The following is an 18,747-nucleotide window of genomic DNA, read 5'->3' as shown; positions in this document are numbered from 1 at the left end:
AAGGCAGTTTAGTTCTGAAAAATAAACCCTATAAATTATGATTAATTCGGTCATTGATGCTTGCCAAGAAGATAACCGCCTTCTTTCAAGCATTGTTTTCAAACCTTGGACCTCTTCCTCCCACTTCACAATCCTCACTGAAACACGCCTCTGCGTCAGCTCAGAGGATGTGTGAGTCAGTGATTCAGTCAGTGCCTCTTCAATCAAGTAAATTAACTTTTTTCATAAGAAACTGTTTTTAGTCAAACAGCCTGTGTGGGGACAGTTTTAATGTGGTTATTTTGATGGTAATAATTTCTAAAAACATTTTCCGATGTTAATCAAAGATAATATTTTCACAGGACCACACAGGGCTTTTACTAGTGCTGTTTCTCAGACAATTTGTAACCAGAGACTAACATGTACTTGTGTCAGCTCTTCTCACATTGTATTTGTACCCACTGCATCATGTAAAGACTGTCATGTAGCTACAGTATGTTCTCCCCAAGTCCATCCAAACAGAGACAAACAACCTTGTGAGTTTTCCTTGTTTACACATCCGGAAGAAAATCACATCCAGGCCACAAACACTTTCTGTTCCAGAATGAATGCTGCATTTTAAAGAAGTATGATGGGGGTGGGTTTAACTGCCACATTGTGGACACAATTTAATGTCCCTAATAATCAAATGTGACCTTTCATTCAAAAATAGACTTAACTCATAATAGCAATATTTAGATATTGTTGTTAAAAAAAAAACATTAGGATTAATAGCCATTTTGAATTAAAACCATAAGAACTGTTTTACTCTGCGTAAAAACATTGTTGTAAAATCCCAAAACTTTCATTAAATCCAAATGTGTCTGAAAACTTTTCAGACACTGCCATCTTGTGTCATCTGTCTCCTAGTGCAAAAGCAGCCAGCACAGTATCCACACAATTGAATAATTGAACTGTTGGAAACTGCCACCTATTTCGGGGAAAAACACTCAAAATAACATACCCTAAATGAATCGGCAATAACTCCTAGACTCATTAGGCCAGATGCATAATTCTGGTCTCCTTTGATAGGTCAGAAGCTAAGGAATATGAATCCATAAATGCATCTACTTATTATGCCATTACAGACTAAATGGAGATTCAATAAAGGAAAACGATATTTTCATCCTAGTGTGGTATAAAATCTATATTTTAAAGGCAATATCACCATTAAAACCATCATGCTGAAGATTATCATACAAATGAATATCTTCTACTACACCTAGAATACAACTGCAACTGTAAATTTAATGAAAAGAAACAAATATACAACAGTTATTATACAATTATTTTTTAACAATATACCAGGTGTAGTGGCCTAGACTGCCGGGGGATTTCCCATGATGCACTGAGCTCCTCTCTCCTCTACTTTCTCTCCCTCTGTATGCAACCTTATCCCATTATTGCATGTTACTAACACAACTTCTCCCCTTTCTGGTAGTCTTGTGCTTTCTCGTCCCTCTCCTCTCTCCTCCTGTCACTTCCTGCAGGTTTTCTGGCTCTGGAGCTGTGGAGTCTGGATCTGTGGCTGCGGGTCGCCTGCTGCCCCCGTGTTCCTGCTCGACACCCTCTACTGCAACGACTATTGTTGCTAGTCTTATTGTTATTATAATCATTAACATTACGATGGTTACCATTAACACTATTATAAATATCTGTACCATTTTTCATTTAGTTTATAGCAACATTACCTTCGCTGTCTGTACCTCTGTGTGTATATTGTGTAGGCTGCCTCCCTCCTCTCTCCCTCTCCTTACATCCCTCTCTCTCTCTCTCTCTCTCTCTTTCTCTCTCTCTCTCTCTTTCACTCTCTTCTCTCTCTCTTTCTCTCTCTCTCTCACCCCAACCGGTCGAGGCAGATGGCCGCCCACCCTGAGCCATGGTTCTGCTCGAGGTTTCTGCCTCTTAAAAGGAAGTTTTTCCTTGCCTCTGTCGCCTAGTGCTTGCTCTTGGTGGGAACTGTTGGGCTTCTGTAAATATCATCACAGAGTACGGTCTAGACCTGCTCTTTTATGAAAAGCGCTGTGAGATAACTGTTGTTGTGATTTGGTGCTATATAAATAAAATTGAATTGAATTGAATTGAATAGTGAACAACGGTGTGGATTTGTGCATTTCATATTGAATAAATTTGGAGCTACTCTAAATTCCTTTCTCCTCCCCAAAGAAGAAGGGGAGGGGTCAAAGTTGCTTTCTCTAAGTGCTATCCCGACCATAAAACTGGCACCTTTTTGATTCTGTAGCTGATAACGCGGGTCCTGACTGTTAAACTGACAAAGGGACACGAGCCAGCCATTGGCATCTCCCTGAACAGCCTATCAAAACTGGCCCCCCACACATGTTTCCGTGGCAACTGACCTTATTCTTTGTTTTATTACCACATCAAAGGGATACTCCTTGTCTCACCTAAGTGTGACATTGTCCAGGACACTGAACTAACAATGTAAAAGGACTGCAGTCTCCAAAAGACTCACACGATATACACTATATTACCAAAAGTTTTGGGACGCCTGCCTTTATGCACACGAAGATTAATCTTTAACTCTTCTGGGAAGGCTGTCCACAAGGTTTAGACTGCAGTAATGTGAGCGCTGAATGCGAAACCGTGGTCAGACCAGCCGCCGGCTGATTTCTGTTGCGCCAAAAGCAGTGTAAGTATGGTAAGGAAGGGCTGTGAGCGAGCCGAAGGTCCTGAAAGATACATACACATTTTTTTGCAATGTTCTTAGTGATTATTTGAACACAAATACATACCACGGTAATATATTAATATTGGGTTGGCTTGACCACGGTTTCACATTTGGCGGCTCACGTTACCGCAGTAGGTTTAGGAGCGTGTTCATGGGAATTTTTGACCATTCTTCTAGAAGCGCATTTGTGAGGTCAGGCACAGATGTTGGATGAGAAGGCCTGGCTCGCAGTCTCCCTTCTAATTATTCGTGTTAAGGTCTCCACGTTCTCCACACCAAACTCGCTCATCCATGTCTTTATAGACCTTGCTCCTTGCTTTGTGCATTGGTGCACATTGGTGGTCATGTTGAAACAGGAAGGGGACATCCCCAAACTGTTTCCACAAAGTTGGGAGCATGGAATTGTCCAAAATGTCTTGGTATGCTGAAGCATTAACAGTTACTTTCACTGGAAGTAAGGGGCCAAGCCAAACCCCTGAAAAACAACCCCACACCATAATCCCCCCTCCACCAAACTTTACATTTGGCACATTGCAGTCAGGCAAGTACTGTTCTCCTGGCAACCGCCAAACCCAGACTCGTCCATGGGATGGGCCAGACAGAGTAATTCATCACTCCAGAGAACACGTCTTCACTGCTTTAGTGTCTAGTTTGGGTATGCTTTACACCAATGCATCCATAGCTTTACATTGCACTTGGTGATGTAAGGCTACACACAGTTTTTGTGCCAATTCGAAAACCACAGAACGTTTTGAGTTCTGTAGTTACTGACTGCAGAAAGTTGGTGACTTCTGTGCACTGTGCGCCTCAGCATGTGGTGACCCCGCTTTGTGATTTTATGTGACCTATCACTTTGTGGCTGAGTTTCTGTTGTCTTCCAGTTTGTTATAATACCACAGTTGACCGTGGAATATTTAGTACTGAGGAAATTTCACAAATGGACTAACTGCACAGGTGGCAAACTATCACAGTACCACGCTTGAATTCACTGAGCTCCTGAGAGTGACCCGTTCTTTCACAAATGTTTGTAGAAGCAGTCTGCATGCCTAGGTGCTTGATTTTATACACCTGTGGCCATGGAAATGATTGTAATGCCTGAATTCAATGAATCGGATGGACGTCCCAATACTTTTGGTAATATAGTGTATGTTGTGATATAAGCTGATTTAGATGCTTGGTGTTTGATGTGTATGTGGTTTGGATAAAAATGGTTGGTTTTTAGATTCTAGCTGAGCCTCCTAGCTTCATGGAGGTGTGTAACATGGAAAAGGTTGACGAAATACAAGAATCGCACATGGATTTCTCAGTCGGCATTGTGTGAAAATCTCTCGCTGCCCCCGGTACCAGGGGTGTCAGGGCTCAAGTGACCATAGTGTAAATATACTCTGTTACAAGTAAAAGTCCTGTATTCAAAATCTTACTTGAGTAAAAGAATTAGCACCAAATTTAGGCTACTTAAAGTACCAAAAGTACTCAAGCAAAATGGCCCATTTCACTAAAATGTTTATTATAATTAGTGATCCATGTGTAAGTATCAATAATGTTGCTAATTTCACCTACTTCATGTACTGCCAGATAGCTTAACCTGTAATAAGACATTAGAATTTATTAGTTAGTCCATATTTTGGATTATTAATCTTAATCTGCAAAGTAACTAATTACAAATGTAGTGGAGTAAAGTACAGTACTGGTGTCCAAAATGTAGTGGTGTAAAAGAACTTCCTCAAGATTGTACTTAAGTGCAGTTAAAAGTTGTACTTTTGGTGTTACATACACCACTGGAGGGAATCAACCACTAACTCTGGCAGTGTTAATGTAGCCAACATATTTAACCACTCAAGTCAATAAAAATCAAAAGACCAGAATATCTTTGCCTCATTTCCATTTTTTTATGTAAAATACCCACTTAATTGTTAATAATTGAATCAAAGCGAGTGGCGCTGAGGATTCAATGTCAATGAAAAATATAGCCGCAAGCGGCGATTAGCGGGTTCATACCTTTTTTCGCAATATCGCTATCAAAATAATTTCACACATACGGTTCAACATTGTTATAAAACATATCCTGCAAGTTTTGTAACAACTGGACAACCATTTTCTGGTCTATAGCTTGATTTGTATCATTACACATCCAGTTACGATGCATTTAAAGCGCCACCTAGTGGTCGATTTGAATGAAACTGTCAGGGCATATTTCTGGCACTCATGTGGACATATCCTGTGAGTTTTGTGATGATTGGACCAACGCTTGCAGATTCTTGTCTATTTATGTCCTGAGCCACACCCTTTACATGTTTATTGGTCAATATCTTTAAAACGAAAGGAGCTATCAACAAGCTTTATACAACTTTATATATGCTAAGGCCAATGATGATCCAGAGAAAATTTGGTGGCAATTGGAGCTACGGTCTAGGAGGAGATGTAAAAAATGTGTTTGCATTATGGCAAGCGGCCATAAAAATCCTGTTATAATGTATCTGTATGTGTTGGGCAATAGTTCTTCAAATACGCTAGTTGACCTTTTTCTTAAAAAACAACTACAGCTTTTATTTGTAGGAGAGCACTGACTGCAAAGAACAAAACATTTACTGGGAACAAGCCCACTCAGGATTACAGACATCACGGAGCATTAATAATTTTCTTTCATATTAGACTATATAATAATTTAACTGAAATAATATGTAAATACTAGTATTATTAACCAGTAAAAAAAATACCAGTAAAACTACAATACTCTCTCGCTACTGTGTTTCTAACATGTCAACAAACAGCATGGCTCCACAAAACACACACAGAGAGAGAGAGAGATCATTTACACTCCTAGCTCCTTACCTGTCATCCAGCGCAGCCAGCGGCCAATATAATCGCGGATAATAAAGCAGCATGAAAGCGGCTACATGACAACAAGCGCAATCCATAGCCTGGTATCAACCGATCCAGCACGACAGTTTGTCCCATACACGGAGCAGCAGCACAGCGTCACGATGATTAACGATGCTTCACTCACCAAAGCAGGCTCACTTCAGCAGAAAAGCGGGCGGCTTTTCCTCTGGGCAAACTTCTGGAGGACTGAAGTTTTCAGAGAGCCCGCAGACTCGTTGCGGCCCCGCAGTGTTGTTTAACATTTTCCACAGAGTGTAATAAAAGTTACGATCCGACCATAGCTGAGCTCGTAGCCTTTTCCTCCACCTGTTTGTTGGCCAGCATGTTTAACCCTTTAAAGTAAGTTCAGTTTCCCAGCATCTTCCAGATAACTCCCGCTGGTGTCATGTTTTGCAATCCTCTCAGAAAGATGAAGATGAAGACAGGTACAGGATGGTCTCCCTCAAAGCCAGAGGTGCTTATCAGGTCAGGCGGGGCGCTGTCAGTGAAGACACTGTCCGTTTAACTTTAGCTTGCTGTTAGCGATGTTGCTAACCTGTTGCTATCTGCAGACTAGCACGGCTCTCACACAGTACAGTACACAAAACTGTGTAGCAGATTGATAAACTTATTATAAACCAGCCAGGCTACTGATTGTCTGTATAATTATTAAATTACACCTTTCTGTCTGCTGCAGCTTGTGGCTAAGTTACCTCCAGAGAAAAACACACGCTGGAAGCTCTGGCTGTTAGGCCCGCCCCTTAACCAATCACAATTTTAGAAAGGTGACAGGCATCTACATGAACGAATCGGAGGCCTCTCTTAAAAAAACAACCATGATCCATCACAGTTCAGGGTCAGAGGTTACCCTCTTAAAGTGACAGAGGCTAATATGACAACACCTATATGCTGCTAAGACATTTGAACTCAAACACAGAAGTTACATAATATCAGAGTTTTATTTGACAGGTATGTGTACACATAGGAGGAATTTGACTCTGGATTGTACATTGCTCACCATGCACTTACTTATACAATAATACAATAATAAAATCAAACGCAGGCTACAGTGTAGAGAACACATATATGCACACTATAAACAACAACAATATAAGAAACAATAAGAAAGACTGAGACAATAGTGCGATGGAGCATAGTGCAAAGGATGCTGGATTGAATAAGTATTATGTGCAGGTGTTATGTACTTGAGGTAGGTGGGTTTGGTAAACAGTATATACAATATGACAATATAACAGTATGAACAGTGTGACCAGCACTGAGATAGACCGTTGTGTCGTCAGCAAACTTCAGGAGTTTGACAGATGGGTCTCCTGAGGTGCAGTCGTTGGTGTAGAGAGAGAAGAGCAATGGGGAGAGCACACATCCCTGGGGAGCGGCAGTGCTAATAGTCCGGGTGCTGGATGTGATGTTCCCCAGCCTCACCTGCTGACTCCTATCAGTCAGGAAGTTTGTGATCCACTGACAGGTGGAGGCTGGCACAGTGAGCTGGGTGAGTTTGGTGCTGAGGATTTCTGAGATGATGGTGTTGAACGCCGAGCTCAAGTCCACGAACAGAATCTTTGCATGTGTCCCTAGAGACTCGAAGTGTTGCAAGATGTAATGCAGTCCCAAGTTGACAGCATCATCCACTGACCTGTTAGCCCTGTAGGCAAACTGCAGGGGGTCCAGCAAGGGGCCTGTAATGTCCTTCAGGTGGGCGAACACCAGTCTTTCAAAGGATTTCATGGCTACAGATGTCAGATCGACAGGCCTGTAGTCATTTTATCCAGAGATGGAAGGTTTTTTGGGGGCCGGGATGATTGTGGAACGTTTGAAGCAGGAGGGAACTTCACACAGCTCCAGTGAACTGTTGAAAGAGATTTTCAGGCAGGATGGAGACACACCGTCTGGCCCATATGTACAGTATAAAGCATTTTATGCATATACTCCTCACCAGGGGGGTCCACTGGGGTAGCCACCAATTTTATTAGGGTGGCCATGGTCCCCCCTGGTAGCACCACTGGATGGGACAAACATTTTATGATCAATAGCTTCCTTTGTGCATTTGTAGTGCCTCCTAGTGGTCAATTTGAATGAGACTTGCAGTGTAAGCGCGAGGTCCTTATCTAGACATATCCTGCAAGTTTTGTGTTTATTGGACAAACAAAATGCATTTTGTAGCCTGTTTTGCATTTTATCCCCTGCAGTTTGTTGCATTTGTAGCACCCCCTAGTGTTCAATTTGAATGAAACTTTCAGGGCATGTTTCATTTACTTATGAGGACACATCCTGAGAGATTTGTGATGATTGGAGAATGAATATGGGATTTATAGTGTAATTTGTGTAATGCTAAGCACCTTTCTTGCACTTGTAGCGCCCCCTAGGGACGTATGTACATCAAACTGTCCAGGTATATCCGAGGCACCTATCTGAACATATCCTGTGAGTTTTGTGATGATCGGCCCTACGGTTGCTGATTTGTGGTCATGTATGTCCAGAGCCACGCCCCTTACAAAGTTCATTGGTCCATATCTTGAAAAGTAATTGAGATATCGACATGCTTTATACAACTTTTAATAGGCTTGATCCATTGATGATTCACTCAAGATTTGGTGGCAATCAGAGCTACGGTCTAGGAGGAGATGTCAAAAATATGATTTTCAAAATGGCGGAAAAATTTTATAGGCGGACCTTAATAATCCTTGAGGCTTTTTTGTAGATCACATTGAGCTGCACCTGTGTGAGAAATTTCAAGTCAATCGGACTTACGGTGTAAGGAGCGTGGCCTTTCAAAGTTTGCATTTTTAAGCCTTAATTATAGCGCCACCATGTGGCCGATTGGGTTCATTTTTCTATGGAAGCTGATTCACACCATTTCCAGTTATTCCTGCAAGTTTCATGTTTCTAGCTCATTCCAGCTCACGGGAATTTGAGCCGGCGCTGCAGACAACAAATAATAATAATAATAATAATAACTAAAACACACAAACATAGAAGGTACGCTACACGGTATGAACCCTAATAACCTGCAGTATTTGCACTACTTGCTAGGATTGGATGTGTAGGCTTTACTGCCTCAGGACAAAATGGAGTCAAATACTGTCAGAATAGTCAAATAGTATACTAAATAGTAAACAAAACTATACTAAATGGATTTTAAAGTAATGTTATGTGACTGCCTAAACTTTCCCCCCCATACATCTAGGTTCATAAAAACAAACAACTGTAAGATTGTCTTGGGTTTGGAAGTCTTACTCCAAATTACTGTTGACAACAAGAAACAAACATTTCAAATGCAATGTATATTTAATAGTTAATTCAGTAACATGGTCAAATGTAAACCAGTTAGCACTGTTTGGCTGGCCTTGTAGTTATAACCAGGCTACTAAATTAACTCAACATTGTGCTCGTCAACTGTTCGTACATTCTGGCTTTAAAGATACAGCATTGAAAAATAAAATCACTTGAACAGTTGATCAGTAAGATTATTCTACTTTTTCTCTCTAAGGCAAATACATCTGTTCAACAAGTGAAAATGTGACTGATAACGCTGATAAGCGGGGGGGAGGGAAATGTCTGAAGCAGGAACAGTGCACAATATTTGCAGTGCATGAAGCTGAACCCAGCTCAACTTCTGCAGTTTCTATTAGCATACAACGGTATAGATACAAAGTACAAAAAGACACTTCTGCATCTTATGTTGTTTTGGGATGGCCAGAGCACATTCAGAAAAAAAGCCTTTGTAATGTGGCATTACCTAGCACCAATCATCAAAAATCACTACTCTAAATAACGTTCTAATTAGTTTTCTCTTCTATATTGCAGCTCACAGCAGAAAGCTACATCACACTGTGTAGTCTCCAGTCCAGCCTCATACTGAAGGTTTGTGGTTCAACCCCACATTGTTTCCTACAAACTTGATCTCCATTCTCTCCATTCAAGAGTACTGGTATTAAAGTAACATGGGACCATCACCAGTTTTGGTTTTTTTATCCCTCAGCATTACACAGATAAAAACCATATTAATTGGAATTATTCGTTACTTGAAATGCATACTAACCACACTGTAACAACACTGGCTGTACAGCAGTATGTGCTGATGTCAACATTTAGCATCTGAGTTTAAATCTTATGAATAGCTGATCTTTGCCTGAAAGAATTACACACACATATTTGAGTAAATCTAATGAATCAGATTTCTTGTTTTTTTTTTTCTTGGAGCCTTCACAGCTCGTGTAGGCAGTACTGCCCACCATGATGATGGCAGGCCAAACATTCAGTATGTAAACAGAGTTGATGAACATCTGAATTTCCTGTTTTCAGTTGGGATAAGCTGCATACGTATATGCATTTCAAATTAAATCACTGAAGTCCATTTATATATGATTAACAAAATGTGCTGCACTTTATTACAGACACAACAAAACGCTCCAGAGAGGATCAGAAGAAGTCTCCTTTCTGTGACACTATAAGGCGAGACTCCCCGTGATGCAAAGTGAAGAAGGATTCTGGCTTCAGCCCGTTCTGTTCCAGGGCCTCTCTGAGACGAACCGGCGGGTCCAAGTAGTACTGATTCAAGGAGGGACCACAGAAAAAGTGAGTATTAAAGACTATTCTTGAGTGTCACAATACTTCAGGACAGGTTCATTTTAGCACAGTGCTGCAAGTTTGAGTGTTTGACAGGTTTTTGTCAGCTCGTCCCTAATTTTCTAACTGTGGCAGTGAGAGAGAGGTTGCATTAAACTGTGTTAGCTGCTGAAATAATCATGCAGCTTAAAAAAACAATGACACCTTTTGTTACATTGTGTTATCAGAACATAATAGTGTCAGCACTTTTTAACCTCACACACACTTTGCCTGTCTCTGAAAGCAGTAACACACAGAGCATCACTGTGGGCTACTGTAATGACCATGACTATTAACGCTTCAGCTATATTTAATACAATGCAAAATGTGTTTAAAACATTTGAATCCTCCTAGCAGCACCCTAACATACACACAACAGTTGCCAGTTTATTAGGTACACCTAGTTAACACTAATGCAGTCTAATACAGTCTGCAATAAACCTTGCCTTCATTAAGGTGTTAATGTTGAGCTTTAGATGAACTTTTTCAGAGAGAACTTTCTGATCATTTTTGGAGGCTGTAGTTTGTGGTGCTTTATAAAGAGGTGTTTCTATTAGCCTGCCTTCATTAATAGAAATGGGGTGGAAAAAATAATAGAAACACCTGTCAGAATAATGCAATACAGTTCCACAGAACCCCAAATTGCACCCTCCAAAATGATCTGAAAGTTGAATCAACGCCTCTTAAAAATTTTCACCCATTATAACCTTTTATGAAGGTAGGACTGTTGTAGACTACATTTGATTTAGCTAATAAACTGGAAACTGACTGCACTTTAATTGCATTGTGTGTTAAAGCAAAAGTTTAACATTTTAGGAAATTCACTTTCTTGCCAAGAGTTAGATGAGATGATTGGTACCACTCTCATATCTGTCCGTTATCAATACACAGTGAAATGTGCCAATAATTGGGTGGAAGGCAAGTTTTCTTGTAAAATGATATGTTGATCTATCACCAGACCTTGAAGTGTAGCTGAAGCAAGCAGGTGACTAAAGAATCTAAGTCATCTTCTCTGCACAAACGTTATTCAGTGAAATGTAAGAAATGCCAAAACATTTGAAAACATTAGAAAATATAGCCTAAAACATTAGCTGACTGAGAATTACTAACTGATGTAGCTAGACCGGTACACAGTCAACTAATAACGTATAGGCTATTTATGTAACTTGTTTTCAATAAAACAGCCATCCTAACATCAAGGGCAGTGCTGAGGGTGCAACTTTGTGTACACTTGACAAAGAGTTTGTCATGGTCAGCTATGTTTTTTGTTCACTTTCGGCGTCATGCACCTGGAATACTTGGAGGTCAGAAGTCAGATTTTTCAACCCAGTTCCAAGCAGTCTGCCAACGCAGCAATAGTCTAGCACATAACACCCGCAAAACCGTTTAACACACTTATATTTTACAATTAGTGAACTTTAGTTTCCGTCTGACAAAGCGGCTGTTTCCTAGCTAAGCTAATCTTCTGCTTGCTCCAGCTACATATTGAATGGACAGCTATGAGTATCAATCTTCTAATTTAACTTGGAAAGAAAGCCAATAAGCGTACAGCCCAAACCAATTCCTTTAAACCACACACAAATAATCAATTAGTCAGATATCTAAGTAATATGTATGTACTCCCTACCTCATAGGCGAGAGCAAAGGTTCCCCAGTGAATGGCCACAGAGTGTTTGGCCTGAAGGTCTTGGTGAATCTGGACAGCCTCTTCTGGATCTACATGCTGCCCCCGCATCACATCCCTGCTAAACCAAAGAAGATTTCAATATAGTCTTCCATGGTTTTCTCTGTAACAGTGGCTGTGCATGGTCTTTTAAAACTTTCAATGCCAATTCATATTATTACATACAGTAACAATAAAAAAAATTACAGTTGTCCAGTATTTAAATTTGATCTGTCACAGAAGGAAGGACAGTGGCCCCTCTGTAAGGCTTCTGGTACAATCTAATGCAATCCATCTGCCATAAATTCTACAAAGTTAATAATGTTCAGTGTTTGTTGACATTGTCTGAAATTTTAACTTCAATTATGTTTATTAATGAGCTCATAGTTAAAGGTGGTGTTGCACTGGACTACATTATATTGAGGTGTTACTACAACATGAGGGGGGCAGAATATTAAATGCCTCAATACAGTGCAGTCCCTAACTATGACCTCAATATTAGAACATATAATTGAAATTACACCTGACAGTCTTGACTAAAAATGGGCAGAGAGGCATCTTAAAAACAGACTTTATGGCGGAACAGTTCCATTAGATTGTACAGGTGTACCTTCTTCCCACTCCTTTTGAAATATGTTAAGAAACTGACAAGAGTTTAAAAAATTTCTTTGGCTGTAAATATTATAAATGTATTTATTATTGTATTGTTTAATCGTTTTGATATGTTAATTTGATTGTATTTTGTCTCTTTTTTACACATATTCAAAATAAACACTAAATAATAATAATAATAATAATAATCATAATAATATGTACAGGACCTGGGCAGGTAAGCTCCAATGGGGATTGCTGCGAGGTCAAACGGTCCAAAGCGTCGTCCAATTTCCTGGAAGGAAGTGCAGTAGCCAGTGTCACCAGCGAAGAAAAATCGATGGTCCGGACCCAAAACAGACCAGCTTCCCCATAAAGACTGAGAGGAAAAGAGTTCTGGTTATGTACTGAATATGCTTTGAACTTAATAAAAACATTTTAAAACTGCCCTTTTCTACTTGATTACTGAAAAAAAATCCTCGAGCACCAGCTATTGGACTTTACACATTTGGTATGGAGGTATGAATTAATACATATATTACACATACAGGTAAACTCTAATAATTGTAATGAATTCTTACCCTGTTATCGTCCAGCGCAGTGCGTTTGCTCCAGTGCTGAGAGGGTGTGCAGACAAATGTGATGTCATCATGACCCGGGACACAGTTCTCCTCCCACCAGTCCAGCTCCATCACGTTCTCACAGCCCATTTTCGCCAGCCAGTCCATCAAACCCAGGGGCACGAACCTGTGAAACACACTTGGACTTACTCAACATAAAAAACATGTGACTATGACTTTGTAAGAGTGTAAACTGAACACTACACTTAATAAATAATATTAAGACTGTGGGTGTCAAATCATTACTGTTGACAACACATCCACCACACTTACCAGCGTAGCTCCCCTCCAAAGCGTGCATTAAGGCTGGCCACAGATCCCGAATCCAGATGGTCATAATGAGAATGACTGATGACGACAGCATCGATCCTGGGAAGCTGTTGGCAGGAGGATATAAAAAAAATGTAACCAGGTAGCAAGGAAGCAGCCAAAGAAACAAGGCATGGATCAAATACTGTGATGGAGATCTTTACTTTAGAAAATTAAAAACAAAAAGCACTAAACCTGTTCCACAGTGCAGGGGGGGGCCTCGGTACCTTTTGGGCCCCATGAACTGGAATGGTGAGGCCCTCTGGCTGAAAATTGGGTCCGTCAGAATATTCAGCCCGTCCATTTCTACCAGAACCGTGGCGTGACCCAGCCAGGTGACTCTCAGACCTGGACCAGAGTCAGAGAGGTCTGGGTTCTGGACGAAGTACGGTTCCATCACTGGGAGTTCCCTATCCAGAGCCTATGGGAACAGAGATGGTGAGAAATAGAGCAAGGGTAGGGGGATAAGATGATGATGAGCACGAGTCGCACAGAGAGAGGAAGAGTGGTGAATACAGTAGGAGAAAGGGAGAGAGAAAAGGAGAAAAAACAACCGCACACTGATCATGAGGAATAGAATGTTTGTCTCACAACTTCGTCTGATCATAAAATGAATCGAACCCTAATAACTGAGTCACAGCTTTCTACTCTGCAAATGATACACTGCGGCACTGTTTGCTCCCCTAAACACAGGAATTAACCTGTTTTCGTTGCTGCTTGCAGGATTTATGAATAATTTTTGTCCCCCCCCTCAGAATGATGAAATCCAATTCACTATCTCGATCCGTAGTTTTGTTAGGGTTAATATTATTTTAAAATGCACTACTTTGGCTCTGTCGGAGCTGCATGAAGAGTGAAAAAAAAATCAATTTTTTACACAAATGGCACCCTGCTGTGCAGTTAAGGGGTTAAACATTTTTCGATTACTGTGTGAAAGCAGCCTTTGATGCCTGCTAAATCTACTGAGCTCAGTAAGGTTTCCATTGGGAGCTATAAATACTCTGTGGGTTGTGAAAGTGGTGGCAATGTTCCTACTAACACAGGTGGGAAATTCTGTATATGAACCCCTTATTCTGATCACTATAAAGGATAATACACGTAAAAGCATACACTGGCTTGAACACATTGGATATCTGACTTTTACACAGTAGTCAGTATCAATTTAACCAGTGAATTTAAGTGTGAAAGTCAACACTTTCTGTGCTCTGCAATAACAAAATTTATTGTGTTACAGCTTTTTAAAAGTGTTTAAGTTTAAGGTGAAGTTGTGCTCTACATCATCCACAATATACACTTAAGTCTCTCACGATAACTACTTTTGTTGGACGATATATTGTCCCAGAAATGATTGCGACAAAAGATATGATTTAAGACAATTTTACATGACTAAATAAATCATAAATGAAATAAAACCACACATCCAAAGTACTTAAATGGACTATCTTAACAATTGCATTAAATAAATATATTAAATAAAATGCTGTTTATTTGGCTTAGGTGCTGTGAAAACACCCTTAGGCGCTGCGCCCCAGCTCTTTTGATGGTGGGGAAAATTCTGCTGTTTGTTCTTTTCTGGCATGATGTTGGTCATGATGCTAAAATGTTGAGACAAACAATACATAGTACATACAGTACACACAGACTTTTTGGTGATATTATGGAACAAAGCCAAAACTGTAGTTAATAACAAACTATAAAATTTTAGTCTAATAATTACTTACCTCTTTACTAGTAGGTACATTGCTGTGATTTTTATCCAACAAAATGAACCTGAGCATGGTGGTGTAGGAAGGAAACCGCCATGTGGGCCAGGGGTTGGTCCAGCGGCCATGTTTGTCCTGACAGGACTTCGTCACATCCTCCTGCAATCAAAATATTACATTTTAGCCATTTATAAGAGTGTTAAGAGTTTATGGAGGTTTGAGCTGAGGTGACGGTGGAAGGAGGTGGTGCAAACGTGTGTGTTTCAGGTAGGAGGAGGTTTTAGGGGACAGGACTACCTCCAGCCGGTAGTCTAAACGGAAGCTCTTGCGGGAGGAGCGAGAGGAGCTGCTCTTCCTCAGCGGCTGAGGATCCACCTCTCCACCCTCAGCACCTCTCAGCGCCCCACCATCCTGAAGTACACACACACACACACACACACACACACACACAGTGAATGAGTCAATTTGCATTCTCCAAGGCATTTGAAACAGGAAGGGAAATGGGACAGTCCTACCCTTACTATAATCTTATAATCTATAATCTATAATCTACTATAATCCGATTTAGCATCGCAGTCCTATAACACTGTTTCTAACTCAATGCCCCTAGACTTTTTTCACTTTCAAACTTGAGCCCCAACCGTCATGACAATTGACATCACAAAATTAACACACAAATTATCAGATATCCAGCAAAGTTATCCTTCCGGGGTCACAAAAAGCTTTGTACAGTTTTTTCCCTACATATGCTGTTGTCCACCAAAGACCTGCAAACAGATGATGATGTGTCAAGTTGCCAGAGTTCCTCTTTAACAGACATAATGAGTCAGGAAGCTCAACAACATAATAGGAAGAGCACCGGTGTAATCAATAACATTTGATAACAACTGCATTTCATTGAGAATAGCAGTACCTGCTATTTTTCATGCTGGTTCACTGGAAAGGCTTACTGGGGCACTTGGATGGAACGGAGCCATCGTTAATGTAACTGGTTCCACCTGTGCTTTTTTCGACTATGACAAAGTCAAAATGTCTGCTGTGAAAAAAAGGTCTGTTTTCAGCTCTTTATAACAAATGTGCGACCACAATTGCAAAAACACATATCCCCAAAGTGAGTTTGGAAACATGCATTTCCTTTCATTGAAAAATGTTTCTCTCATATATTAAATTAAACCATTTAATACATATAGTTCAGACCCAGTTAATGAGTGAGCTGCTCACCTCAACCAGGCCTTTTCTCTCCTCCAGCGCTGCTCTGTCTGAAGATGACGGCTTCTCCATGGGCTTGCCACCACACCTAGCACACAAACACACACACACACGCACTTTTTAACTTTTACAACATCCTTTAGTGACGAAATGCTTGACAGTCAGCAGAAACGTTTTCAACCTGCTCTTCTGAAGCAGCCATGGATCACATGCCTCAATTAAAACGTGCACCAGAAGCTGCTGTGGATGGCGACAGCATCACACATTCACAATAGTAACCAGGTCACAAGTTGGCTCCTTTTACTGACCGTTAAGCTGCTACAACGATAACTGATTACATTTAACAGCTGACAGTTAACCCCTAATCATTTGCATATGAGACACAAAGATAATCAGACACAAAGCAAGATCAACTTCACTATTCAAATGACGCTACTATCAGGGATGCCATTTTAGTGCTACCACAGTGCACCAAATTCAACGTCTTACCCTTGTTTCTAACAAACCATAGCAAGACTTACTAATATCGTGTCTCCGTCAGTTCTTACATTCATTTAATCTCTTAACAAGGAAAGATTATGACACAAGTTGCCAAGTAAGTAGCCTATGACAAATAATAGCAAACAAAGAGTTACTGTTACCCTTGTGTAATACTAATTGGGAAGTGACTGGTGATGCATGCATGATACAAAAATAAAGGTTGTCCATTTAAAAAAAAGGCCACATTAACTATTAAAGTGATAAGGCTGTAAGCTTTCATGTTAACCAATTTCAAACTTAACTGCAGTCATTAACTTATATGGTTACTTCATCATAGTCCCAGTGCAACAGCCAAAACTGCTCTGGCAACTTCCTTCTTAGACAATATACACCTCAAACATGGTGGTGCAATATATTAAACCTTGAACTGCATTCAGCTAAATGAATGTTAGCACCTACACACTCCAAAGCCAGCAAGCCTAATCACAGCCCTTCCTTATCCTGCTATATCCACAGCAATCACAGTGCAGTACACACCCTTACTAAGTACTACCCACTCATAAATGTTTCCATCATGCACTTATACTTCATGAGAAAATGCAGATGTGTATTGATGGAGGCCTTCCGATATTGACTTTAGAGATTGGTATATCGTGGTCCCTTCACAGCATGAAATTGATGAGAGGTCAGCAAATGGGTCCTCTGTCATGCTAGGACCACTGCAATAATGCAACTAGTGTCCCATAGTGCACTTGCCTTCTTTGGGGAACCCCATGCATTAAAGCTATGGCGTGCTGATGAGGCACTCAGCCTCTTGAATGGACTGCACACTACACACAGAAACCAGAACAATGGAGCTCTGTGAACAACAACCAAAGATCTTCATAGCAAGCCAGCGTGCCTGATTTGCACATGTAAGCAACAAACACAACCTGGATTCTCAGTTTGCCCTATTTCTCTCTGCAGTGTAACGTTAGTTAAATTAAACTCCTCCTATTAAGTTATCAGTGTATCCAAGTTATTTGAAGAAAAACAATGTCACAACGATGAGGAAACAAATGCTATTATCATGACAGTACAAGACACACAAGTATAAACATGAATTAGTTAGTCACGTGATACTGTCAGCAAAAACATGCTAACTAGAGTCTTAACATCTTTAGACATTTTCAACTAGTTCCTGTTCAAAATGTGTGAGCAGATGTTGACACAGACAGGAAAGATAGCATCAACAATACTGATTAACGACAAACTGGCAGCAGCACAGGCTATATGAACTTCTTCTCCAAATACAAGAAATAAGAAGCCAGCGTTATAGTATACTTACACAGAACATTTGCCCCGCAAAATGCGTCCCTTGGGGAACATAGTAGTGATAGCGCTAAACAGATTAAATGGTACAATAAGGCCACCATACACTCACTGCGGAGTACCACACGCGTCATTACGGGTTACAAAACATTGTGTTGTTGTTACTTTTTCAGCCAACTTACCTGAAAGTTGAACGCAACAGAACACCACCAGTTGTTTTCTTTAGCGCGGAGACATGCTCGTTGCATTTACGTGAGCCGTACACTTACTGTCTTAATGCGAGCTGGGTGCTTAACATACGCTATACGGTCCCTGAGCATTTCCAACACAGTTTACATTCCTACATCGTCTCTGTTATAGGACGCGGCGAGTGGGAACTAAGTCAGTAAATGCCGCTGGAAAGACGTTTCAAACACGTAAGAAGGGAGTTTGAATGCAGTAGTAGAGATGAGGATCATTAGTAGCCTCATAGACTGGTCGGCACCAGCTCCGTTTCTCTGACGTCGGTGCAAAACCCCTTGATCACGTGACCGACCGACAAACACTCGTATGGCTATGACTGCAGGCAAAAATAAATAATTTAATCAATAACAACGCATTCAATTAGAAACAAAGGGTAAATAATATTTTGTATCGTAAAATTATAAAAACATGTCTTACAAAATA

At 40.5% G+C, this 18,747-nt stretch overlaps 1 protein-coding gene across 1 annotated transcript; it reads right to left on the bottom strand.

Annotated features, from left to right (window-relative positions):
• Window positions 1-8,856: 8,856 nt before the first annotated feature.
• LOC119918362 (N-acyl-phosphatidylethanolamine-hydrolyzing phospholipase D-like) lies at window positions 8,857-18,160 on the bottom strand. Its single transcript, XM_038739059.1, is given in 11 exon segments — window positions 8,857-10,138; window positions 11,823-11,937; window positions 12,680-12,828; window positions 13,031-13,196; window positions 13,343-13,446; window positions 13,574-13,594; window positions 13,596-13,799; window positions 15,100-15,240; window positions 15,379-15,492; window positions 16,303-16,378; window positions 18,098-18,160. Coding segments are annotated over 11 exon segments (1,260 nt in total). The 5' UTR covers window positions 18,139-18,160; the 3' UTR covers window positions 8,857-10,009.
• Between the last annotated feature and the right edge of the window lie 587 nt (window positions 18,161-18,747).

This window comes from Micropterus salmoides, unplaced genomic scaffold (assembly GCF_014851395.1).
Source record: "Micropterus salmoides isolate LMB-PRFRI ecotype aquatic unplaced genomic scaffold, ASM1485139v1 Ms_hic_scaffold_23, whole genome shotgun sequence".
Lineage (NCBI taxonomy): Eukaryota > Metazoa > Chordata > Actinopteri > Centrarchiformes > Centrarchidae > Micropterus > Micropterus salmoides.
Note: the sequence above shows the minus strand (reverse complement) of the source record. Positions and strands in the feature narration are given on the sequence as shown.